The sequence below is a fragment of the Cryptomeria japonica genome, chromosome 11, assembly GCF_030272615.1.
Source record: "Cryptomeria japonica chromosome 11, Sugi_1.0, whole genome shotgun sequence".
Classification (NCBI taxonomy): Eukaryota; Viridiplantae; Streptophyta; class Pinopsida; order Cupressales; family Cupressaceae; genus Cryptomeria; species Cryptomeria japonica.
Window position 1 is genome coordinate 386,904,393 of NC_081415.1, and position 27,404 is coordinate 386,931,796.

The 27,404-nt window shown below is 37.1% G+C and overlaps 1 protein-coding gene across 5 annotated transcripts in view; it reads left to right on the forward strand.

The window, feature by feature from the left end:
- LOC131034270 (glutamate--cysteine ligase, chloroplastic) overlaps positions 1 to 27,404 on the forward strand; it is a 229,499-nt gene that overhangs the window by 169,278 nt on the left and 32,817 nt on the right. For 2 of the 5 annotated variants that reach the window (XM_057965711.2, XM_059213989.1), the window contains exons 14-15: positions 16,389 to 16,469; positions 16,940 to 17,009. In XM_057965711.2, the coding sequence (XP_057821694.1) occupies positions 16,389 to 16,469; positions 16,940 to 17,009 (151 nt within the window). Of the gene's footprint in view, positions 1 to 16,388; positions 16,470 to 16,939; positions 17,010 to 26,772; positions 27,374 to 27,404 lie in introns of those variants that run through there. The other 3 variants (XM_057965712.2, XM_057965714.2, XM_057965713.2) reach the window with 3 other exon arrangements.

Here is a 27,404-nt window from a genome sequence, read left to right on the forward strand (position 1 = left end):
AAACACCAGGGATGTAGACACAAAATATGGCAGAGGGAGCTCCAGCTGTATCATTGGTTCCTAGCGAACCTCCTTGCACTGGGTCTTCCGTACAGAGGGAACCTATACATGCAAAGGTGACGACAACGGAGGGCACGGTGATCGGAATGGCTAGAGATGATGCTGCCACCATGGATGCGTGGCTGGGTCGCTATGAGATGCCTCCTATGCCACCACTGGGACCCTCGCCTGCCTCACCCAGCCACGTCCTTTTCTTGAGATTGTGGATCTAGGTGAGGGTAGTTCTCATCAGGAGGGACGACAGGAGTTGGTGATGGACTTCCTGCAGGACACCGTTGGGTTTGGGGAGGAGATGAAAAAGATACAACAGATGCGGGCCCCTACCGAGAGCCAGTTAGAGGGCATAGAGATGTTTTTGGCAGAGATGGGAGCCAGTATGCAGAGGAGGACAGCGGAGGTTGAGGTTAGTGCACGGAAATTGGCAACCTCTATTCTGGAGCGGGCTCTTGGGCAGCTTGCCATTGAGGGTCTCCTCGCCTTTGCCACTAGAGGGTGTGTTGACGAGTTTGGGAGATGTTTTGAGGCCAAGGGTAGGCCTGTTGTGGAGACTCTCAAGATGTTGGCGGATTGGAGGAGTGAGGTGACAACTGGGGCTAGTGGAGTACACTTGCTGCTACGACGAGTAAAGCAAGCCTTCCGGGACGGGTACCACCAACTCAGGCGTGCCTAGCATAGTGCCTCTGTAGTCAGACAGAGTGGGTGGCGGCCATCACAACTCGGGAGGAGCTAGTCACTTGCCTGCATACGATGGAGATGGAGTTGGCACAACAGAGGGCCCGAGCAACCAGCCTAGAGGAGGAGTTGGCTCGTGCCAAGACAAAATTGGCCCAGGAGACGATGGGGTGTGCACAAGAGGTGGCAAAACGGGCAGCCCTTGCGACCTGTCTCACATCTACCTTAGACTTGGACGGGAAGCAGAAGGAGCTTATGGAAGCAATTTTTATGGTGAAGAGGTCTAGGGAGAGGCAGTTGGTAGCTGAGTGAGATCTCCAGCATCAGACACAACAAGTTCACCAACTGAGGGAGCAGTTGGCAGCACCACCACTACCGGCCCCTTCTTCATCAGGGACGCCCTCTGTACCCCCTCAACTTTGATTTTTCATGTTTTGTCTTAGTGTCATTTCCCATTTTGTTTGTACGTCATCAGGAGACGACTTTCTTTTTTGGGGGGGTGATGTTGTCGGGTAATTATGTCATATGTAATTAGAATGTTACGTGTGTTAAGGGTCAGTGGTTATGTGACGGCTGTCAGCATTTGGCACTAGACAACCTAAAATATTCTGAGCCAATTTTTTTCGTTTTTTCAATTGCAGGTTACAAACAAAACGCACCTGTTAAGGTTAGCTCTAAACCAAAACGATGCTGAAGCAACTCTAACCAGAATGTACACCAGGATCCCGATGTGGGCAAGGTGTGAGCATTGGTCAGAGGATCTGAAAGAAATGCTGATACAAAGAACTCTAACCAAGAATGCGTCGGCGAACGACGAGCATGTGGTCAGAGGATCCCTACCAACTAATAAACTGAAATAACTTGACGTCAAGAATGTGCTTTCCAAACCGAGATGGAATGGGAGCTACCATATGACGGAGATACTAAGAATTACAATGCAATTACAAAAAATAAGCGAGAATGCTGAAAGTAACTCAACACCCAGAATGTGCTTTCTGACCCAGAGTGGGAAAGGAGTTACCATAGGGCGGAGATGTAAGATATTACAAAGCAATTACGGAATGTAGAGATGAGCATTACAAAATGATAAAGCAAGATTATGAACTGCTGTCAGTACTACTGCCAGCTTACAATATGATAGTTAATGCCTTGCTATCAATGTGAATCAAGAGATGAATAGAGCTGCAACAATATATATTGAGTTTCTTTCACTGAGTAATAAAGCTTAAATCAAAACTCTATTATTTAAGCCAACCTGACAATCTGGTTTGTGACAGTCCTGTTTTCTGCATGCATGAACAGCAGCCCTGTAACTCACAGATTCACTCACAACTCACTCCAAACTCAACCAAATTCCACCAGACGAAATGCAATATGATCCTATGAAGATGGCGACCAAGATAGGACACTGAAAGCTGATCAAAAGTCTGTATTTAATTTATGCACGAAAACCAAGACAAGCAAAAAGGTACGGCCCAGCAAGAGGGGCGATTTTACTTTAAAAATCCCATGCTTCTCTAAAAAATCTGAAACTTAAGACAAAGGTGCGCCCTTCCCAGACAAAAGGATCTAAACAATACCCAGGACGATCTTTTGGTATTTTTTGACTTATGAATGAAAAGACAACCTGCTGTAATGAAAATGCAATTTCCAGAATTTCTCTAATATGCATAAATCTGAACTAGAAAGCCATAAGCTGATTACAATGCACAAATCCCAATACAAACTCTCAAACTACACTATCTCACCACTAGTCGCTGTCTTTCAAGCGAGAAGCAATGCCAAGCTAGGAGGCATACATTCCTCGAAGCAATCCCAAAGCCAATCCGGCAGCATAACATTCCTGTAGACAAAAAAAGATGCGAAAAGAGAACCAAAGGCTTCCTTTTATAATTTTCCGTTGACCTTCTCGAAACCCTAATCTTCCTTTTAGAGCCAAACCCTAATCCTCCAATAGATGGCGTCCCTTTCTTCAAAGCTTCAATTTTGACTTTTTAATTAAATTCATCACTTAAGTATTGGCGTCCAACTTAAGGCTTTAATTCAACCTTAATAATTATAAAATAATCTCAATGATGGCGCCACCCCTTAAAGACCACCTTTTAAAACAACATTAAGTTAAGAGATTAGGCCAAGTGGGGAAATATAACATTAAAATATAATGTTATTTAAGTGAAATGAACTTATCTCTCCGAAACTGCATTCCCAAGGCCAAAATTGAATAAACCAATTGAGTCGACTGAAGAGGAAAGTCAATTGTGCCGAGACCAATAGGATCACTGCCAGAAATAGAATTTACTAAATATAGTAAATTCCAGAAAGTGCTCAGAATGCCAAGAGAAACATATCACTGCGAAGCCCACAGAAAACCCAGAAGGAATCCGTAGTTCAAACACCAATTCATGAGCAACTGCAACCTCCACACAAGAAACCCTAATCAAACCGTCCAAGTAGCCTACGGGTCTCCAGAATAGGCCAACGACCATCTGAGAAGATCATGCTTGAGAAGGGGACGTTACACAACCTGTACTGACACCTATATATATGTATTTGGGCTTCTATTTCCATATATGTGATAGGCGGATGGGAAACTATGTTTTTGAATGTACTGGTATTGTGGAATCAATGAATACAGACAAATGAGTTCTTCTCACTTGCATCCTTGTGTACTACTACCTTTTCTATATTCCTGTACTGTTATGCATTGAATGCATACACACCCCTTGGGGGTAAAACACCAACTAGTATTTTTAATTACTAAATTTAAAAACTAACATCTATTCATTTATTTATCTATCTAGTCTGTTACATACATTGTAGTTCTAATACTTACTCTAACATTATGCCCTTATTACATCAATTTGAACAAAGGACAAAACACTACTTGGATTGAACATAGTACCAATCTGGAAATTTGATGAGGCACTTCCATCAAATCTCCTCACTCACCCAAAAGTTAAAACACACCAACTGGTCACATCAATGGGTGTCTTAATTATCAAACAATATACGTGAATTGAGGTATATTCAACTATTCACAATTACAACACTCGTTTTGAGAATCAAGAGATAATGAGCCATCCACAATAATACACCATACATGTGAATCGAGACATAATCAACTATCCACAATGCAATCACGTCAACTAGCTGTAAATTGAAATATACTCATCTATGCATAGAATTAACACTTCTTCAATGAGTCAAGACATGCTTAACTTTGCATATGTACAATCTCCAAGTCTATGGATTGAGACATACCCAACTTTGGATATGTACAACCTGCAAGTCTTTGGATCAAGACATACTCAATTATTTATAGGTATCAAATCTATGGATTAAGAATAATTTAACTCTTCACATAAATAACATATGAAATTTGCCAAGCCTTGCCCTTTGCACCAAAAAGGGAAAGAGTGTAGAACTATTGCTTCTTGGAAAGTACTATCTTTGAGAGTGAAGCTAGCTTGAGATGATAAGATTCTTCCAACCTACTTAGACTTTAATAAATATCTTACTTTTGATTATTATGGTGGGAAGAGTCCTAATTATGTACTAGAAAACCATAGTGTTCTACCTCACTTTTCATGGCAACAAAAGCTTTATATGCCTTGAACTTGTCTTTGGTGAGATCCTTGTCACATTGAGTACAGTTCATTATGATATTTCCTCTTCGATTGCAAAAGAACCACTTTAAAACTTTATTCCTCCCAATTGATTTTGTCAATTTCTTGTCGACCAGCATATGAGTTTCTTCATGAATCAAGTGATTTTTCTTCAATTGATTTTCTTTAAATCATAGTTTCCAAACTTGGATTGAGTTAATTTATGTAAACACAACATTATCAAAACCTAAAGGCATAGTACTTAATGAAATTGCTTTAATATCATCATCTGTATCTTGGAAATAATACTAGCTATTTGATTGAGAAGAGATCAAAATGTATGGATGTGTTGAACAATACATTTTGTAAAGTCTTCATTTTTGGTCATTCAAACATCTTTGAAAGCTCCATCTTTCTTGGAGAGGGCCAATCTTTTCAAAATGGAATTTAGATAGTGCCATTTTTTTAGGGGATCAAAACAAGTCCATTGATTATTTTTGGGGGTAGTTTTGACATTTTGGGTGCATTCCAAACTTCTTGGAGGACTATTCTATTTTTGGAAATTATTGATATTAATTAAGTTAGATCTTTAATGAGCTTTAGAGTATGTTGGCATAATCAAAGTTCACTTTTGGGTTATTTTATTATTTTTCACAACTCTGGGTGGATTTGCGGGAAAATAATTAAAATATTAAATAATTAATATTTAAGCTATCAAAAAAGTGAATTTAAGGATGACTTAAAATAATATATAAAAGTGATTTATAAAATGACTTCAAGGCTCAAAAGAAAATAATAAAATATAGTTCTTTTATGGTGCTGAATGATTATTATTAAAAGGTGATTTTAAATTATAATATTTGGAAAGTTCCAAAAGTGCTTATAAAAGGGAAATTGTAGAAGAACAAGCAGATACTGAACATTTTATTTTTTAACTCTATTTTCTTTGCAAGGTTGAACATTTTTCATCTCTTCTGCCCTAGACAAAATTGTAAAATAAGATTGGTTTCGATGGTGAAACATTCCTACCTAGCCAATACTGTGTGATTCATTTAGAGTCACAATGTGTGTAGAAAGGATTAAAAGGTGGATTCACATGGATTCAAAAGTGGGCGTAATGGTTGAAGTAATTTATCGAAGGTTTAAAACAATAAATTATTGGTTATTTGATTTACAAGTGGAGAATATATTCATTTTCTATATTTGCTGGACTTATCATTCAGGGCTGTAGATGAAATAAATATTTAAGCATAAGTGACATTTACTTATGGACATTTAGTTCCCTATACTTTAAGTTATATATCATATATGAAGAGCACCCAAATATATTAAGAGGGGAGAGGGGGGTGTGAATAAGTATATTAAGTAATATTTAACCTTTTAAGATGATTTGAAGCTGTTAGTTTTAATTAGGGAGAAGAGCGGATTCCAATGCCTAAGGCAACATTGGAATCCGCTCTTTAGGGTTGGGCCCTTTTTCCCTCACACGCCACTCTTAGGGCTGGGCCCTTTTCCTTCACACGCCACCTCTAGGGCTGGGCCCTCTCTCACACGCCAACTTCAAATAGGGCAGACCCTATCCTCATGCCACTTGATGTGGCTTTATGAAACATGCTAAAGTAATAAATAAATTTTATTTACACTAAGCCGACTTTAGAGGTTTTTACATCTAGAGGAAGATATATATGTGGGTGCATCAAAATGAAGTAAAGCAATTTAATATCTCATACGATGCGATCTGCTCTGCTCCTAAATGTGATCTGCCCTCCTACACTTGGTGAATCTGCTCCTTGGTGAACTGCAAGAACATTTAGTTATATGCTGCTTCAGCCTGTTGAAGTTATCTTCTGCTGATGGATTTCTTGGTCATCTACAACTAGGGCATCACTCTACATCACTTTGACAATTTGCTGATTGGACAACAATCAGAGATAAGTATTGTAATCAGAACATTGTGTTAAAGCATAATCAGATCTGAGTTATCTTTCTTGCTGGGTTTTTCCTCCTAGGAGGTTTTCCCAGGGTACTTGTGTGTTGTGTGTTCATTCTGTCCATTTCTCTACTTTTGCTTAATTCTGGAAATTCCTAAACACTAACAACAATTAATATTAATCTGGAAATTAAGATAAATCTCTATTTTCTGAGTATTGTATTAATCTAAAAGACTAAAGTCAACATGGTATCAGAGCTATAGGTTAGAGCAACTTTCAGATTTCAGAATTTAGTACTCTTTTATTTCCAGATTGTTGTCTCATTCACAGATCAGGTCAATGGGGCTGAAAGGTGAAGATAGGCTTGATGGAAATCTCAACTTTGCTGCATGGAAGGTTCGAATCATGGTTGCTCTAGAGGAAGAAGATCTTCTTCACTTCATAGAAGCGAAAGAGCTGACTGAACCTACGAATGCAGCTGAGCTAAAGCAATTCAAAAGGGATGCTGTCAAGGCTAGAAAGCTCCTTATTGATTCAGTTAAAGACCACCTAGTCACCTCCATTGCCACATTCACTATTGCAAGAGAAATATTCAGTCATCTACAAGGTACCTATGAAATTAACAATCTTAGTAGGGCAATTACTTTAAGACAACAATTACTTAATATCAAAATCTCAAAAGAAGATTCTGTTATGTCTTATTTTATGAGGATTTTAGAACTAAAGAATTAGCTAGGTTCAATTGGACATAACATGGAAGACAAGGATCTTGTTATAATTGCCTTAAATGGTCTACCACACTCATAGGAGTCCTTTATTCAAACCATAAGTGGTAGAACTGAGTTATCTACCCTTGATCGCCTTAAGAATGATTGCATTCAAGAAGAGTGACGTCTTATCACAAGGGGGCAACTCAAAAGTCCTCAAGTAGATGATCAACACATGCTTGTAGCCCAATGCAAGAAAGGTGAAAATTGGAAGAAGTATTATCCCAAGAGGAATAGAGATTTCAGACCACCTAGTTCTCAGCATTCTTGGAAGAAGCCAAGAGCTATCTCTCGTGTTCAATGTTTCAGAGGTGACAAATTTGGTCACTATGCTAAAGAATGTCAGAATGATCCTACACAAAGAGAAGCCAACCTAAATGAAGTCTCAGAACAAAATGATGACTTCTTATTCATCTCTGCCCTGTCAAGCAGCATACCCACAGACAGTAACACATGGTTGATTGACAGTGGTGCTTCCAGACACATCACAGGCTACTGCGATCACCTTTCAGACTTAGTAGAAAAGGATACCAGTCTACATGTGGTAATTGGTGACGATGCTCGATATTCGGTAAGAGGTTTTGGCACTACTTTTAAATTTAGACTCTGGTATTTCACTTCACCTTAGTGATATTTTATTTGTTCCTGGAATTAAAAGAAACTTAATTTCCATTTTTGCTCTAGAAGATAAAGGTTATCAAATTGCATTTTCTGAGAGAAAAGTACTTGCTTGGCCTAAGAAATCTAGTTTTAAATCTGCTCGTGTAATTGGTAATAGATATGATAGTTTATATAAGCTCTCTACTAACACTGTTCAAGCCCTCATTAATGAGGCTCCCGAATCTTGTGAGCTATGGCATAGAAGACTTGGACACTTACACTATCAAGCACTTCCCTCCTTTGGAAAGTTAGTCAAAGGTATGCCTAAACTCAGTCAAATTCATGATGATACATGCAAAAGTTGTGCTATAGGTAAAAATGTTAAAAGCCGTTTTCATAAAAGTGAAAGTAGAGCTAAAGATAAACTAGAACTTGTTTACTTTGATTTATGTGGTCCTATCTCTATAGCATCTCCTAGTGGATTTCTTTATTATCTAATCTTCATAGATGATTTCTCTAAGAAAACTTGGATCTACTTCTTGAAATCTAAAGAATCTGATGAAGTCTTAAGTAGATTTAAAGAGTTTAAGGCATTGACTGAAAACACCTCTGGTAAAAGAATTAAATGTTTAAGATCTGACAATGGAGGTGAGTATACCTCTGGTAGCTTTCATGATTTTTGTATTGAGACAGGAATTAAGAGGGAGTTCTGTGCTCCATACAATCCTCAGCAACATGGAGTTGCTAAAAGGAAGAATAGAACAATTGTTGAGGCTGCAAAGGCTATGATTCATGATCAAGATTTGCAGACCTTTCTATGGGTTGAGGCTTCTAGAACAACAGTATATATTCAGAATAGATGTCCTCACCCTGTTCTAAAGAATATGACTCCTGAAGAAGCCTTCACAGGATCCAAACCTGACATCAGTTACTTAAGAATTTTTGGAAGTCCTGTTTATGTTCATGTGCCCAAGGAAAAGCGAACCAAGTTGGAGCCCTTCGGGAAGAAAGACATGCTAGTTGGATACAGTGAATCCTCCAAGGCCTTCAGGATCTATATTCCAGGTCAAAGGTATGTCGAGGTAAGTAGGGATGTTACTTTTGAAGAAGATATTGCCTTTAAGAAATCAAAAGGTTCTCTTGTTATTGATGAAGTTAATGACAATCAAGATATGAATGTTGATGCTAACCTTGAGTTTCAAAGGGAGCCTGTTGAACCTCCACCTCAAGAAGAGCATAATGATCCACCGAAGCCTATGAATCCCACTGATATACCTAGTGACATCGTTGTTAGCAAAAAGAGGCCACTTTGGGTAAGAAACACCCTTCAAGACGCTGAAAGATTTGCAGCTCCCAGTGGCACTTTCCGAGAAACCAAGAGACCTCAAGTATTCTCCAACTACGTTGCATTAATGTGCAATCTCATTGAGTCTGAGCCATGCAATGTTGAAGAAGCCTTGAACCATCATGCCTGGAAGCTTGCTATGGATGAAGAGTATAAGTCAATCATCAAGAATGATGTCTGGGACATTGTGCCTAGACCCAAAGGTAAATCTGTTGTTTCCTTTGGATGGTTATTCAAAATTAAACATGATGCTGATGGCAGTATTGAAAAATATAAGGCTAGATTTGTAGCTCATGGTTTTTCTCAAAAGGAAGGCATAGACTATGAAGAAACATTTGCTCCTGTTGCTAGATATACCTCTATTAGAACTATAATAGTTATTGCTGCAGCTAGAGGTTGGAAGCTACATCAAATGGATGTTAAGACTACCTTCCTTAATGGTGTCATTGAGGAAGAAGTCTATATTGAACAACCTGAGGGTTATAAGATTCAGGATAGAGAAACTCATGTGTGCAGATTGAAGAAAGCTCTATATGGCCTCAAACAGGCCCCTCGTGCTTGGTATGAAAGAATTGATAAGTACTTGCTAAGTTTAGGATTTTGTAAAAATGATGCTGACTCTAACATCTACTTTAAGATATCTAATGATGAAATGCTAATTCTAGTTCTATATGTGGATGATTTATTTCTTACTGGTAAAGATGAACTTATTATTAGATGTAAGAAAGAATTAGCTTCAAAATTTGAAATGAAGGACTTAGGTCTAATGCATTATTTTCTAGGTTTAGAAGTATGGCAAAGATCTAACAAAATTTTTCTAAGTCAAGGAAAGTATATTATTGATATTTTGAAAAGATTTAGAATGATGGATTGTAAACCTATGTCTACTCTTATAGAATCTAACTTAAAGAAGTTAAGTGTTTCTGCAGCTAACTCTGATTTTGCAGATCCATCAGAGTACAGGCAATTGATTGGATCACTGATGTATCTAGTTAACACTAGACCAGACATATGCTATGCAGTGAATGCTCTTAGCTAGTTCATGAGCATGCCCAAACATGTTCATCTTGTTGCAGCCAAGCACATCCTAAGATACTTGCGAGGCACAATTGGTTATGGACTGAAGTATCCACTTAACACTTCAATAACCTTGGAAGGTTATTCAGATGCAGATTGGGCTAGAAGTGTCAAAGACAGGAAAAACACTTCTGACATTTGTTTCAGCTTAGGATCCGCAGTGATCTCTTGGGCTTGCAGAAAACAATCCTTTGTTGCACTAAGTACAACTGAAGCTGAGTATATTGCAGCAAGTGTTGCTTCTAGAGAAGCAACGTGGCTTCGTAAGCTTCTTGCTGGGTTGTTTGGACAACCTTGGGTACCTATAGTTATACATTGTGATAATCAGAGTTGCATCAAGATGTCTGTCAATCTAGTGTTTCATGACAGGTCAAAACATGTGGAAACTCATTATCACTTCATTCGAGATATGGTGCAAAGAGGTGCTATTCAGTTGAAGTATGTCAACACTGATGATTAGGTTGCAGATATCCTCACCAAGCCTCTATCCAAGGTGAAGTTTGTGAACTTTAGAGACAGGCTTGGGATTTCAGAAAATGAGACCTTGGTTGAGAGGGAGACTCATCCTCAGTGATGCATCAACCACCCTCTGCGGGCAATGTAAGGTGGTAGTCTTCTCAGGGAGAAGAATAATTGTTACCATCCTCTGCGGGCAATGTAAGATGGTAGAAAAGATCCTCACCACCCTTTGCGGGCAATGTAAGGTGGCTTCAGTCTTTGCTTGTGTGCAAGATGAAAAGATCTTTTGTTATGTAATTCCAATCTTTGCTTGTGTGCAAGATGGAAGACCTCCGATTAAGTAATTCCATTCTATGCTTGTGTGCAAGATGGAAGTCTACTATGTTCTGATTATGTAATCCATTCTTTGCTTGTGTGCAAGATGGAAGATAGCGATATTCTGATTATATTCTCTTCTCCCTAATTAAGAGGGAGTGTTAGTTTTAATTAGGGAGAAGAGCGGATTCCAATTGCCTAAGGCAGAATTGGAATCCGCTCTTTAGGGCTGGGCCCTTTTTCCCTCACACGCCACTCTTAGGGCTGGGCCCTTTTCCTTCACACGCCACCTCTAGGGTTGGGCCCTCTCTTACACGCCAACTTCAAATAGGGCAGACCCTATCCTCACGCCACTTGATGTGGCTTTATGAAACATGCTAATGTAATAAATAAATTTTACTTATACTAAGCCGACTTTAGAGGATTTTACATCTAGAGGAAGATATATATGTGGGTGCATCAAAATGAAGTAAAGCAATTTAATATCTCATACAATGCGATCTGCTCTGCTCCTAAATGCGATCTGCCCTCCTACACTTTGCGAATCTGCTCCTTGGTGAACTGCAAGAACATTTATCTACATGCTGCTTCAGCCTGTTGAAGTTATCTTCTGCTGATGGATGTCTTGGTCATCTACAGCTAGGGCATCACTCTACATCACCTTGACAACTTGCTGATTGGACAACAATCTGAGATAAGTATTGTAATCAGAACATTGTGCTAAAGCATAATCAGATCTGAGGATCTTTCTTGCTGAGTTTTTCGTCCTAGGAGGTTTTCCTAGGGTACTTGTGTGTTGTGTGTTGATTCTGTCCATTTCTCTACTTTTGCTTAATTCTGGAAATTCCTAAACACTAACAGCAATTAATATTAATCTGGAAATTAAGATAAATCTCTATTTTCTGAGTATTGTATTAATCTAAAAGACTAAAATCAACAGAAGCAAGTTTACTACTTCAAATAAACATACACATAGCAAAGTACACTATGAACACAATTTTCATGTGGAAACCCAAAATGGGAGAAAACCATGTCAAATGAATGCTAATATATTATTTCTTTTACAAAAATTTGTAGAGGCACCAACCCCTTGACTGATTTCTGAGCACCAACCCACAGGTATAAGATGATTTGAAGCAAGTTTACTACTTCAAATAAACATACACATAGCAAAGTACACTATGAACACAATTTTCATGTGGAAACCCAAAATGGGAGAAAACTATGTCAAATGAATGCTAATATATTATTTCTTTTACAAAAATTGTAGAGGCATCAACTCCTTGACTGATTTGTGAGCACCAACCCACAGGTATTAAGGGGGGCCAACTTTTGGAGAAGTCCGCCAGCCTTATGAAAGGTCAGTGTGCTCTAATGAAGGGTGGTCTTGGTTCGTAGGGAGCCGACTATTGATAAAGAGTCACCTTTGCTCGGGTATAAAGGGAGATCGATTCTCCCCTCCTTGGCAATCAATATACACACACAATCATAGCCCGCACATTCAAGGGAGATCGAATATCATACACAGCAGTTCAAATAATATTTAGTGCAGTCCAATCTTACACAGCAAATCGAATATCACCACCAACAGTTTGTGTAACATCAAGTGTGGATTGTTTCATACATCTAGCTTCAAGCGGTGGAGCGATTTTTTTGTAAAGACATCTTGCTATTTGATTAATATAATAAGAGACATTTGTTGCCTGGTTTTTCTCCCTCATGTTAGAGGGTTTTCCTAAGGTATATGTTGTGCAAATTTTATTGATTTTCTTATATCTGCATTCTATTAATCTGATCATAAAATTAACATGGTATTAGAGCGGGTTTAAGAAGATCGTGATCAGATTTCTTTAAAGAAGCAAAGTTCTCTATTCTTCTTGTCATCGTAAGTGTAAATGGTATTCAAATCTATGTTCAAATGCTCAAAGGTATATTTATTTGTGTTTAAATTCTAATTGTATATATATTGCTTCAATGAATATTGCTGATTATACTTTGTTTTGTGCAGGTGGGTGTGATAGAACATTAATAAATTTCGATGATTTATCACTCATCCATCGATTGGCATATATATGATGATATTGTTTGATCAAGTGTTAACTTGATCGGACATGTCTTTTAGACATGGCCGATCAAGGTAACACTTGATCGTGCCTCTTGATAACACATGATCATATCGATATGAATCGGTGTTGGCGCATAACAAATACCAATCGGTTTAATACAGATAATGCTCGATACTAATCGGTGCTTAAATACCTTTTGTTATCCAATCCGATACCAATCAGGATGTTAGGAGTATTGACATTGTTGCATGGTTATTATACACGATAACCCGATCAAGTCTAATACGATCTCTTCATGATCGTGAATGGTAATTAAGCATAAGTATATCAATATGATCATGTGCTCGATCATTCGAGAAAATACATATCGGTATATGCAGACTGATCATGAAATGTATTTGCAATTACAAGAAATCTGAATGAAGATTACAAAGGATATATATAAATGAAGTCTATCATTATTCATTGATGAGATAGATGATTGAATGAGAGACTTCATGTATCTCTCATTCAATCATTTATCTTAACGAAGCTATCATGTTTCAACACTAAGGAGTAATTCTTAGCGTCAATATGGTGAACGGACTTAAGGTTGAAGATAGGCTTGAAGGTGCAACAAACTTCACTTCATGGAAATATAGAATTCTAATTGCACTAGAAAAAAATCATCTTCTTGAGTTCGTCGAAAAAGATGATATATCTAAACCAGCCGATGAAGTTGAGAAACTTCAAATGAAGAAGAATGGCATAAAGACCAAGAAGATGTTGATTGATTCAGTGAAGGATTATTTAGTGCCTCTTATCTCCAAGATGTCAACTGCTAGAGATATGTTCAAAACCTTGGAAGGACTTTATGAGATCAACAACACAACAACTTCATCAAATCAAGATGGCGAAGTCATATCATACTTCATGAAGATTACTGAGTTAAGAGATCAACTAAGCGCCATTGGAGATCAAGTTGTGGACAAAGACCTAGTCATGTTGGCATTGAATGGTCTTCCTCAATCTTGGGAACTGTTTATTCAAAGTGTTAGTGGGAGATCCAAATTTCCCAAGTTTTATCGTCTTCATGTAGATTGTATCCAAGAAGAATCTAGATTGGCTGCAAGGGAAAATGGTCGAAACTCTCACAATGAAGACAATCGTGTTCTAGCCACTCAAACTACAAAGAAGAAAGGAAGAGACGGGAGAAAAGGCAACTTCAATAGAAACAGAGATAGAAGTTTAGTTTCTGCACCTAATACTAAGAAGAATAAAGATCTCTCCCACGTCCAATGTTTCAGATGTGACAAGTATGGCCACTATGCAAGAGATTGTTTGACAAGGCCAAAGCAACATGCTTCTATGGTGAATGTTGGTGAAGTATCTCCTCAAAAGGAATCTAGGAACAATCAAGAAGGGTTTGTATTCATTTCTGCCCTATCTACCAATGTTCCAATCGATAGCAGCACTTGGTTGATTGATAGTGGCACTTCTTGACACATCACAAGTTATAGGGAACATCTTTCAGACTTGGTGGAACATTTAGCTATGGGGGCCGTCCAGCCGTCCTTGAGATGGATTGGGGATGTCCCAACCATTGTTGGGACGTACGAACGTCCCCCACAGTTAAGGCAAACGTCCTCCCGTTTTGGGGACGTCCCCTCCAAATTCCAGCAATTCGGGGACGGGGGGGAACGTCCCCTAGCCGTCCCCAAGTCCCCGAAACGTCCTCGGGACTGGAACATGGGTTTTCAGGCCAGGGACGCATCCTCGAGTTTCCTTGGTTTGAACTTGAGATAAATAGCAAGTACTTCCTAAATGTTGTTGACATATTTGGGTGAAGATGGGTTGATGAAAGCATATAGGTGAATGAAGTCAACATTGTTAGGAATTCCCTTGTCATCTTCACTAGCCTCATTCATGAATGGAAACATTGTCTTTTATTCATTGATTTATCTTTAATATTCAGTGATGGCATTGTATATTTGGAACATGTGATAAGGGTTGTCTTTGGGTTCCCCAAAATGTGATGTAATGAAACTTCTCCGAGTATGAAATGAAAGAGAGGACAATACAGTCCTAATTATAAATATTCAAGTCATATCTCTATTGTACTTGAATGGCATAAGTAGAGCTTAGGGACATAGAGCATCTTACAAAAACTTTTTCGACATTGATCCATGGAAGATTTAGTGCCTCTATTTTTTAGACGACTCTAGTAACTTGCCAAAGGTTATGACAAAGAATACAAATATATGAATATTATATAGCCCAACAAACAAGATCTATCTCTAAACAAGTCTATGGCACTTTGCATCCCCTAAAGTGGCTGGGTGAGTTCAAGTCCTAGATGGAGCTCCTAAAGGTTCTCCATTAGATATATATGAACTTTTTACAGCAAGAGTGACAACTTGATCTGATTCTGTCAACAAGATAATGTATTTTTTGAAGAACCTAAACCTATTGTGACAAATAGTTTTAGAGAGGAGATTGAGATTTTGATTTTACTAAGCAAGTGCATAGAGAGATCATGGCAGCAGTCTTTGTGAGTGCTAGATAGATACAAATAGTCTATTTTCCTAATTGGACTCTTCCATTTAATAGATTGTGCATGCTTGACAATTTTGGCTCAAGCTGCACTCCTTATCAATCACTATAATTAAGGAATGTTAAAGATAATTGTTTTTTCATAAGATGAATCCCTTTTGCTAAAAGTGTTTCTCATGGGTTAGGGGAACTTAAGGGGAAAAGGTATTCAATGGTACCTTATTGCCTCTAAGGTTCTGTATCATTAAGTAGTTTATCTTAGATGTATCATGGTTGATTCCAAACTGTACTAAAATATCTGATGCAAGGCCAAGCTGTCTAAGTCTACTGTTCAAGCAAACAGCTAGTCGTCGTTTCTAGTGTACACAATCAACATTTATATGATAAAAGAAATTTACGGGGATGGGTTTCTATTTCCTAGAATGTGAAATGGCATTTAGTTTTCTAGTGCTTATATAATTCCCATAACATTTGTTAAAAAATAAAATTCCCTCAGTGTGAATTCAAGTGAGCTCTATAATCCAATTTTTCACAAAAGTATGTTGAATATCTGGAGCATATTGATATGGCAAAATGCATATGTGCTTCGTAAGTGCAATCAGGCAACAATGGATTAGAAATCCCACAAAAATGTGTTAACATGTTCTTAAGAATTTGTGTTTGTGCTTTTCATATACTGCAGTGTACTTGCAGAGTTAATACAAAAGACTTGCTATTTTGCAATCTTGTGCACTTTAAGAACATTTGATTTTTTAGAGAAGCTGATTGGTTCTTCCGTTTTTCTTTTTGGTACATCATGCAGTTTAAGGATTTATTGTAGATGCATATGTAGTACATTAAAGGATATGCATTTTAATCTTGGACAAATATACTTAATCTGCAGAGTTGTCTTTGATGTTATTTTTATGCTCAATTTGCCTTCAAATACCTTACCTCAGAATAAAATGTGGATATGTTAGGTTATAAAGATGGGTTTGAAGACTCCTTTCCGAGATGGACTGTTTAAACATATAGCAGAAGATATTTTGCAGCTGGCAAAAGTAAGGCATGCTTGTCTATCTTGCTTTTTTTTTTCTTGATGTTCTTAATATTATAGTGTTTCTGAAGTCATACTTCTACAGATAATTTTTTTTTGTGGATAGATCCTGGCTGACTTTAATAAATGATACCCAAATGCTTTATTTTAACTGATATTTGTTCCCCTTTAACCAGTCTGCTGATTTGTTTTTGGTTTTGGCTTGTTTTCCTTGTGCATATTGCTTTATTACACATATTGTAGACTCCGTTCATTGTATCTTTTACAGTCCCATGGGCCATTTGCAACCCTATGCATGCTATTATTTGAGTAAACTTAAAATTGCATTTATAAAGTAGTAGTCTTATCATCTTATGTTCTTAGACTATATATATTTGCAAGAGTTTCTTACTGCATCTCGCTTCCGAAGCTCATTTTCATTTTACTACTTAAAACTCTGACCGTCTGAAGTGGTCTTATTATTCAATGTTGCAGGATGGTTTGCAAAGAAGAGGCTTCAAGGAAACTGGCTTTTTGAATGAAGTAGCTGAAGTAGTTAGAACAGGTGACATTTCATCTGACTAGTATTATAATTTGTTTTTCATCTTCTGGAATCATAGATAAGTAAATCAAACTCCAAATAGCAATGAATCATATTCTGTAGAGTTTTCAAAACCTGTAGGTAATGTAAATGCACAACACCTTGAAGCAATGTGAAACTAGAATTGCTGTCTTAGGAAAATAAATTCATAGATTGTAGCCCTGAGGTGTGGAATCCAATAAAGCATGTTGTAAATGGAGGAGCATGAGAAAAGCCATAGTGGTAGAAATCTAAATTGGAATAACCGAATCTAGCATTATAGTAATGCTTTCAATTATGCATTATTATTGCAAATGATGGATGCAATTGAGCCTGGATTCCATTCTAAATAACTTCCTTGACAAAACAAAAGCAGTAGTTGAAGTTTTAGTATGGAGTAAACTCCTTATTAGTTCTATCTTAGAAAAATCAATCTATATATTTGCATTTCTTCAAGATTCTCTCCGGTTAGCCAAACAATCTAGCATATAATTGGTATATGGGGAAGGGGATTTGACATCTATGGGATGCTTAAAAATATTTGCAGAAATCTAGGCACAAGGTGTAGAATTCAACATAGAAGGTTTAAATGGATTTTAGTACAAAATAAATTCCTTGTCAGTTGTCTTAGAAAAAATGGTGCAATTAACATAAGCTGTATGGATCCCTGAATCTTTTGGGCATTCATTCCCTAGGTGTAGGTTTGCAAAGTTATATCAGGCAAAGATATCGAACAGTCGGCGGAAATTTATTGAAATAGATATCACTGTTTAATGCATGGTTTTCTTATTTTTGTGAATGTGATTCTTTAGGAATGATTAGTTAAAATTAGGGTCTATATTGGTAGAAATATATGAATGATTTGAAGCAGATCAGATGGTCAGGAGATGGTTTGTACATCAGATAATTAGGCCTTCAACATTGGACAAGCAACAAGTAGATCAATACCATATAGAAAACATTCACTTAATGTCAAGTAAACTATTAACTTCAAGTATGGAAATTGAATATATTACTTTGTTCTAGAGAGCTTTGGATAGTGTGCCAACAATCTAAGTTGTAAATAAGTTAAGCATGACATATTGAGAGACAACACACTTTTCAATGTGAAATTGAGAGTGGCAAGGCAATTTCCATTTTGGATGTTGAAGGAAGCTTGGCTGGATTAATTTGCTTCTGGGCAAATTCATCGCAAACGACCATATGATTTCTGACCTGTTGGTGGACATTTTATCATCTACTGAACACTTAGAATAAAATACCACAAGGATATTCTATCCTCTCCTGAACAAAATCACTACTTGTGTCAAGATTGCGAGAAAGACCACAAGGTGACTCCAAGGTCTATATCTGCGAACAAGCGACTTTAGTGGGATAGCTTCTTGGGTAGTGTGTGCTGAAAATCTCAAGGGGGACTTACGCTTATCGACTGGTATCATTCACGAGTTGAACTTAGGCAGATTTGATAATTTATGCTCTATGTTTTTGGATTTTCTGGTTTAGGACTAAAAAAGATAAAAAGGATGAGGGTTCAAGGATTCTATGCTATTCCTAAGTTATTCCTATGAACTCAAGAGACGGTAAAGATTGGGTGAAACTGGTAACGACGCTTTGTTTCGCCACACTTGGACAACTACGCAAAGCGAGTGCAATCTTCTAGGGTTATACTTAAGATTTTCACACTTAGAAAGAATACCAACAATTGAACAATATCATTCCAAGTAGAAGTTAAACATCCATATTAAAAGCCCAAGCTAACTTTGCACATTGAAAGGAAATCATCCATCCAACAAAGGTGTGAGAAAGATTTCACCAATAAATACTTATTAGATCTATCATTCATCAGTCATCTAACAACTTGAAAACAAATTACTTAAGCAAATCTAATCTAATTCTTGAAGGGAGTATGTAACCATGCAACCATTTAGCAATAAAAAGATTTCAAAACAATATTGATAATGAATATTTTATTACTCAAATAGCTCTGTGGAACAATTTCATAAATCTCTCCCCAACACAATGAAATGAGAGAATGAGGGTTTATATAGAGTTTTGAAAGAAAAATAAACGGCCGAGATCAATCTAAGGTCAACGGATGAGATCTAAACAAGCCAACCCTCGATAGAGTTTCCTAAAATAATATCAAAGATCAATTACAAAAGAGACAAGTGGCGCAAGATGCTATTGTATCCCTTTCTTCTGATATTCATTGAACTTGGACACAATTTAGTCCACATCTTCCATCATGACATATGGCAATAGGTTGACCTTGAATTCGAATCCTTCTAAGTCATTTGCACAAAGAGCAAAGGTGAATTCCCAATCTAGTTGCTGCTTCTGAAAGGCATCTCTGATGGAAAGGAGGTTCGATGCTCTAGCCAGGTTGCTCTTCAAGACCGGTCCTATGATGGCAAAGAAGATGTCTTGTGTTCTGATCTTTAGATTCTCCAATTGCATATCCCTTTCTCGGATGGTTTCTTTCTCAAGTATTTCTGCAACTATAAGGAAAATCTTGTCCTGAATGGGCCTTACCCATTCTTTTATTTTATCAGCATCAATTTTCACCTTTTCCAAGACCTCATTCCGTGAAACCAATGAACAGTGCCAACTGTGGAAATCATTAGTAGCCCTTGCTTCAATTATCTTCTGATAAACCAACTCTTGGGATGAGATTCCTTTGAGTTCTTGAAGGCACGAAATGATTCTTTCCTGGACATCTTGGAAGTCGGCCCACATTTCTGCCATGTTCTCAATCCTAGAAAGCAAAGAAGAAGTTTGCTTATATGGTGATGATATTCCTTCCATGAACTTGACTACTACTACTTTTGTATTTTCTATCCAATCCCTGGTTTCTCTGGTTGTCACTGCATCCTCTTCAGAACCTTTGACTTCTTGCTATGAATCTAAAAGTGAGAGAACCTCTGGGTTGGCTTTATTAAGCGGCTTAGTGGTCAACTACTGAGTATATTCTTTCAAGTGCTCAACTTCTCTCTTATGTTAATTTTTCTTTTCTATCTCCTCATCCAATTTTGCCTTCATGGATGCAAGTGAATTGTCTAAGTTCTCTTTTACTTAGGACTTTGTGCTTTGGCCTAAGTCAAAAGTAGTGATCTCAAACTCACGAGGAGCAATGTCTACTTTTGCTTTGTTCACCTAAGGCACAACTATATGCACTGTGCTGTTGCCTGTCTCATCTCTCTGGATGGTAGAAAATCTTTTGGCTAGCTTCTTCATAGTAGTTTTCTCTAACCTGGCCAAGAAATCTACCATGTCATCTTCTTCTTCTTCTACTACTGGTGTACATCTTCAATCTCTCCTTCAGCCATTCAGGAACAATGGGCTGCTCGATGCCTTCTGCCTATTGGTTATCCTTTGTTTCTATGTCACGTGCAATTCCCGGAGAGCAAAAATCATCCCCTCTTGAAACTCTTCCTCTTCAATATCTGTTTCATGCTCCGAGTCCAAGATTTTTGTGCCAGTAGGAGATGGTGATTGTTCATCTTCCTGATGGACTGATTTTGCATTTTCTTCATGATCTAAAGAAGGAATTTCTATTTCATCCAATGAATCATCAATATTAAATATGTATTTCTCATTCCTTGATGTGGCGAAACGAGATGGCTCTATCCTCTGCTTCTTCTGAGCAGGTTTTTCATTCTCAAATGCCTTCCCCTTCCTTTTAGCATTCTTGCTTGGTTTGGCATTTTGTGTTGCTTCTTCATTTGAAGAATATCCTTCTTCTATTCCCATTAGACTATAAGTCAAAGTTATATTCTTTTGCTTCAACCTGTAACACTGCTGATTAACCCACCACATGGTATATTTCATGACTGGTAGCATTAGGGTGGTTAAGTCTGCATGATCTGTTTTTGACCATTTGATAGGAGGAAGATGTGCATGCTCATCAAAACCAAGTTGAGTATGCTCTCCATTATCTTCTAACTGATCTGGCACGAGAAAAGGTTGAGTTTCTCTGATGAAATTTATAGATAGCCTGTAATATAGCCTTTTCCTGATTTCATACTCATCAACAACATTTGCCCAGAAATCTTCTATATCCACTTTATGTTTGAATCTTTCCTCCTTTACTGATCTGATGTTTTTGTGAGGATCGTAATTGCTTCTGGATTGGTAGAAGGTGAAAGGGTACCATTGCATTTCAAGCCTGACACTCTCAGTTGCTTGTGCAGTTGAACAAGATTCTTCCATATTTCCAATGAAGAATGGAAAAGATATGTCTGCCTTCTGCCTTACTCTTCTGAAACTCTGATATGTTTCCAACTGTCTGAGAACTTCCAGCAAGACCATCCTATTGGTTGGGTAAATTGGCAATTGGTAAGGGCGGCCAGTGAAACCTTGTATTCTGATATAGGTGAACTTTGGAAACTGGATAAACTAGGATCCATATCAGCTGATCAAACTTTTAGATTCATGAGAGAGTATGTTATGAGTACCTCCTTGTAGTGTTCTTGTTATGTACATCAGGAATGCGTCATGGGCTCGAAAACTTTTCTGCTTAAGCTATTGTTGAGGAAAACTTTTCTGCTTAAGCTATTGTTGAGGATAACAATCATATGATCGGAATTCATTCTCACCGCCTCCTACTATGCCTTTGCAAATCAGTCTTGAATATCTGTACGTTGCAGCCAGCAAATAAATTATGTAAGAATTCACGTGGAATGTCTTTGTCCTTTCCAAGTTCATCAACTGTTCATGAAGGTTATCATTGATTATGCGGGATCAGTTGAATAACTTGGTTCCCGAAGTGATTTCATCCATGAAATAATACATCCATGCCTCAAATAGCTGACCCTTAGGGCTGCCCATTACTCTATTCAATAGTAAGATGATGTCACCATACTCTTCCTTGAAGAATGGATGCAACAAATACTTTGGCACTTTCCCTTGAGGTCTTTTCTTCTCAAGCCAAGACTTGTTTACATTCGCAACACAAAGTTCAGACTGACTATCATAGACCCTCTGGGCTTGTCCTTTAGTCTTGTAGGTGGTTTTACTATGCTTTGGTATACCAAATGTTTTCTGGATGGACAATTCTGAAAGATTAGCCAGGACCCTTGCATCTGGTGCAATGATTTCTCTAGATTGTGCTTTATAGTGCAAGGCACATTCGACACTCTTTGGCTGGTGGGAATCTAGTTGCCTGGACAACGCCGTTTTGCATCATCCTGCGAGCAACAGGTGTAGGAAAGTGTCCATCATGTCCATACATTTTTTTCTTAAATTCTTCCATATCAACATGCCCGAGATCTGTGTCAGTGATATTCTTCCACTTGGACTTGAGTTTGGACTTCAGCTGAGCTCCCTTGCTGGCGAACTTCATTGCTACTTGTAAAAACACATGAAAACTCCATGTTATTTTCAGATTTTAAATTTTTTTCTGAAGGGTTTGGCCAAGAAATTAATGAAAAATAAGACAGAAAGATGAAGAAATTCAGTCAAATTGAGTTTTTTAATCCTCTTTATGACTGAAATTTATCTCTGATTCTAAAAATCTGCCTTAAAGTTAAAATCAAAGAAAAGTGCTAAATTTCTAGATCCTTAACACTTAGAAGAATCTTCTTTTGGACAATTCTTCTTTGAAAATCCAAATTTTATAAAATTTGAGAGAAAACTTCCTTTCAATGCTCTCCAAATTTTTTTACCTAAATAACGATTTGTGAAAGTAAATTGGCTGAAAAATATATAGAGTTTAGGGTTCTTAAATTTAGAAATTTTTGATTTGTTTTATTGTTTTTTATTTATTTTTAAATTATTTTTTTTTTTTTTTGTTTTAATCTTTCCAAAATGGAAAGTTTTATTTCTTCTCTCAAAAATTCAACTTTATCTAGGAATCTTCTAGAACTTTCTAGAAGTTTTGAATTTTCACAAAGTTTTCTAAGTGTTGTGAATTATGATCAGAATTTCATCTTTCTGGCATGGCAAATTTATTCTCAATTTTAAGTCTCTGGCTAGGTATCTTCACATATTCCATTTATGCTTGGATGAATCAATATGTTAGTGTATGATTGACTTGCAAGGGTTTGGACAATTATTTTTACGCCTTAGGGTTTGTGATTTTGGAAGGAATTTATTTCAATTTGCACATCCTATGTCTTGGCATGCTTCATGTCAATTGGACAATCATCTTTCAATTTGTTTTGATTTCTTTCCCTTAGGCAAACTTGAATCTTGTTTGTCTTGCCTAATTCATGGCTTGGATCAGTTCTTGGAAGAACTTTTGAACAGTCATGTCTTTTTGTCATGAGCAGATTTAGGAACAAGATCAGACCATTTGATCTTGTTCCTAAGATTGGCATACTTATTCTTGTGTCATATTTGATTGTCCATCCTTAGGTCAACTCAGGTGAGGTTATGTCAATTTTTTATGGAAAAGTTTTCATGTTTGAATGTCTTCCTCTTGACAAGGCGAAGTTCTCAATTTATTGGACAAATTTTGTGCTTGTTTTCTTTGGACAAAATCCTTGCCAAGGTGGAATTGGAGGAAGTTTAAACACCTTTGTTCTTATTTCTTTAGCAAATTTTGAGAATTTTCTTCCTTGAACATGGGCGGACATCCCACATCCTTGGACAAGTTTTGTGCTTGGACACAATCTTAAGTTCATACTTTTCTTTATGGCAAACATGTGTATTCCTTTGTGTCCAACGAACCTCCAATCTTCTAACTTTCTTCGATTTCTGCTTTGGATAGCAGTTTAAACAATTTTGCTTGGTTTCCAAACCCTTGGAATGCTTTATTTCTCATCTTGATGGCGAATTTTATAGGCTTTGGACAGGTTTGTATCATACTTGAAAGATCACCACATGTGAATCAAATTTGAACAATCTTTCTCTTCAAAGGCGGGTTTAGAAGTGATTAAGAACTTAGGATACTTAGCAAACCCTTAGTCTGTTATCTTCAACCTTACTGATCGTGATTGCAGCAGTTGGACAATTTCGTTTGGCTTCCAAATCCTTGGATAAGTGAGTTCAGATTACTTTCTTTTTGTTAGGGTAGGATTTACACAAGTTTGCTAGCAAACCTTCAATTCGTTGTGTATGATGATCTTGGATGAGTCTTGGATATGTATCTTCCTCCAAATTTGTCTTGCTTTCTTAGTAAGGTGAAGTGCAGGTTTGAAGGATTATTAAGACTCTGCAGATTTGGATTCTTTCTCCAAAGGCAGATTCAAGGATGATTAATGGTGAACTCAGAATTTTTTCAGCAAACCTTGTTAATGGCGAACTTGAACTTTTTTTATTGCCCCTTTCTAACCCTTGGACCTTCTTTTATTCCTCTTTTGGAGATGATCAAGGTAGAATTTACACCTTCAAACTGCTCTCAATGGCGTATTTGAGGAAAATATCGAACTTATTTCCTTCAAACCCTTGAATTTGCTTTACTTCTGTAGGGCTAATCTGATAATATGATTAGATTTTGGCACGAATCTGATAATCTTTTATGTTTTTGTGCTGCTTACCTTGATCACTCTTAGTGATTTTGGAGATGGACTTATGCTTCTTAAATTTGGCAAAGAGAAGTGATGATAAAACCTTGTCTTTATAGCTTCTTGGATTGCTTTTAGAAGCTTTATTGTTTTATTCTATCTTTAGGAAATTCGAACTCTTTGCCTTCTAGAAGGAAGCTTGGAAGATTCTCAAAAATTAGAAAGTTATATTGTTTTATCCTCCCTCTAAGAAGTTTGAATTTTATCCTTAGAAGCTTCCATCATGTTTTAGAAAGTTTTATTTGCTTTATTCTCCTTCTAGAAGTTCGAACTTGACATGTCATATATTTTATTGTTTTAAATGCCAAGTCATCACACTTGCTATATTTCTTTCATTGGAGTGCCATGTCGCCATGTCATCTTTATTTTATGCCATCTTCGACCTTGTCTGAGTGGGCCCTTTATTGCCTTAGACTTTCTTTCTCAAGCTTTGGTGAACTTTGTTCATATTCCTTGTGCCATGGTCAACCTTGCCTAGGCGAACTTTGAATTTTTCTTTTGCACACTTCCTAAGGCGGACTTGGATGAGTCTAAGACAAGGCGGACTTTGGAGACGTCCTTCCATCTTTGTTTGGCAGATTTGGAGTATACTGAGCCAAGGCGAACTTGACACTTTGCCATCTCTTCTTTGATTAAAGCTTGACCATACATAGGAGTTTGCTAACTTCCGCCATGAGTTAATTGACCCTTGGTAGGAGTTTGCCATTTGTCGGACAATTTTAGCTTCGATATGAGGTGTACTTAGAAGATTGTTAGACATTCTTGTGTATGAATAAGCTCAACCCTAGGCAGGAGTTTGAATAACTCTTGTCATGGATTAGTTAACCCTTGGTAGGAGTTTAACATTGTTCGGACAATTTCACTTGGACAACTCTCCTATGCCTTGGCAGACATTGATTTTGCTAAAACATCTTCCATGCTTGACATCCTTGGATGATTTTGACTGATCATCTACCATTACACTTGCCTAACCTTGAGCCTTGTGGAACTTATCTACCATTTTTGCTTCTTCAATATTGGGTGAAATTTTCAATGTGCCATTTCCAATCCCTTCCTTTAGACATGATCAAAAGTATACCTGCCATGTTCATACCTTGCTGGTTTATCTAGAACAAAAACCCTAATCTGGATTTCCATTTTGCTATTTGCACTTGGAGACCTTATTTTCGAAATCTGAGAACATGGTTGATTTTTGGAACAAATCCCTAATTAGGGTTTGCATTTTGCTTTTTACCCTTGAAGACATAATTTTCAAAATCTGAGAACATGGGTAGGAATAATTTGGCATGAGGATTGAAACATTAATCTCAAAAAAGATCGAAAATTTTGAAGCCCTCCTTTTTATACTTAGAGGTGAGATTTTCAAATTCTGACAAAATGGGTCGTAATGAAATGACTTGAACAAAACCCATATGCCACTTTCAAAAAAGCAGAAAAAGCAAAAATTTCTAAAAATAGCAGATTGTCAGAAATGACCCAAATCAATTGCAATTCTCGTTCTTCGAACCTTCTGAACACTTTGATGTCACTTAAATGCAATTCTGAGCAAGATTTCTCAATTTGGCTCAGGATGACTTCAAAAATCTAACTCTTAAATTCTCTTTAAAATGAAGGTTTATGAATATGCAGAGCTAAAACAAAACCCTAAAAAGAAAAAAAAAGGGGGTCCCCATCTATGATGGGGCGATGTGTGAATTAGGTCACAACATGACCCTGCTCCGAGTTGTTGTGGACAATCCAATTAGTCATAATACATGCTTGAATAGTAGGTTTGGTTCAACGTGTTATTTAAGTGTCAAAGAGAAGGATTAAAAAAATGATACTTCATTAGTCATATAGGGTTTGTTTTAAGGTGTTGGGAGAGTTCAACAATGTAGTAGGGTTGCTAGTGGACTGAAGAGTAAAGGGTTGTGAGATTGTTGTTGGAACTTCGAGTGTTGAGTCATAGTGCACCTAACCCCATTTTGTAGGCATACTCCTATATTAACATATGACTATGTTGGCAAATCAAAGGAAATTATAAGGTGGACCCCTTTTCCTTGGTGGAATATTCTCACATTGAATTTCTTAAAGGTATACCTAGTGTTTATTATGTATGTATATATGTATGTATGATGTATCTGTATGATGTATCTATTTTGCCTTCAATTTATTTAATTTACATTGTTGGACCTTGAGTTATAGTTATTTGGAGCGTGGTTTTATGTCTAATAATTGTCAAAATTTGTGTTGAATTGTATCAGGAATATTTTATGGAAATTGCATAACCACATTTTTTGGGATTTTTGTGGGGATTTTCATGTTGGCCTTAAACAAGTATTTTTGAATTCTTTATGTAATTTTTGAATTTGAGATATTAACTAACTTTACAAATTTTAGAAAAGTAGAACACAAGCACTAGCACTTTTTGGTCAACAAGATCCTGATGTGGGCAAAGTGAGAGCATACAGTAGCAGGGATGTGAACAGTTAGCAATTAAATTCACTTATTGGCAGCAAGATACATATTTTTTAATGTATGCAAAACTAGAAGATATATATGTTGGCTCCGATAGCAGGCCTTCGAGAGTTATGCATGCAATTATTCAATCAAAATTAAGAAGTGCAGATCTTTGCAGCTATGCCATCCAATGTTTGTTACAATGTTGTTAGAGCAATAATGGATGAGGGATCTGGTGGTGATCCTTCTAGAATCCACTTACAGTATCTATGCAAAACTATTTGGCAGCTAGGCCTTCCAGATTTACAAATGGAGTCCACTACAATTCTTAATTATTTTTTGTGGAAAACTGCACAAAAAATTACAAGGCAAACAATAATAGAAAGAATATTTAATTATTACTAATCAGTATAAGAAATACCAGTAATAATCATTG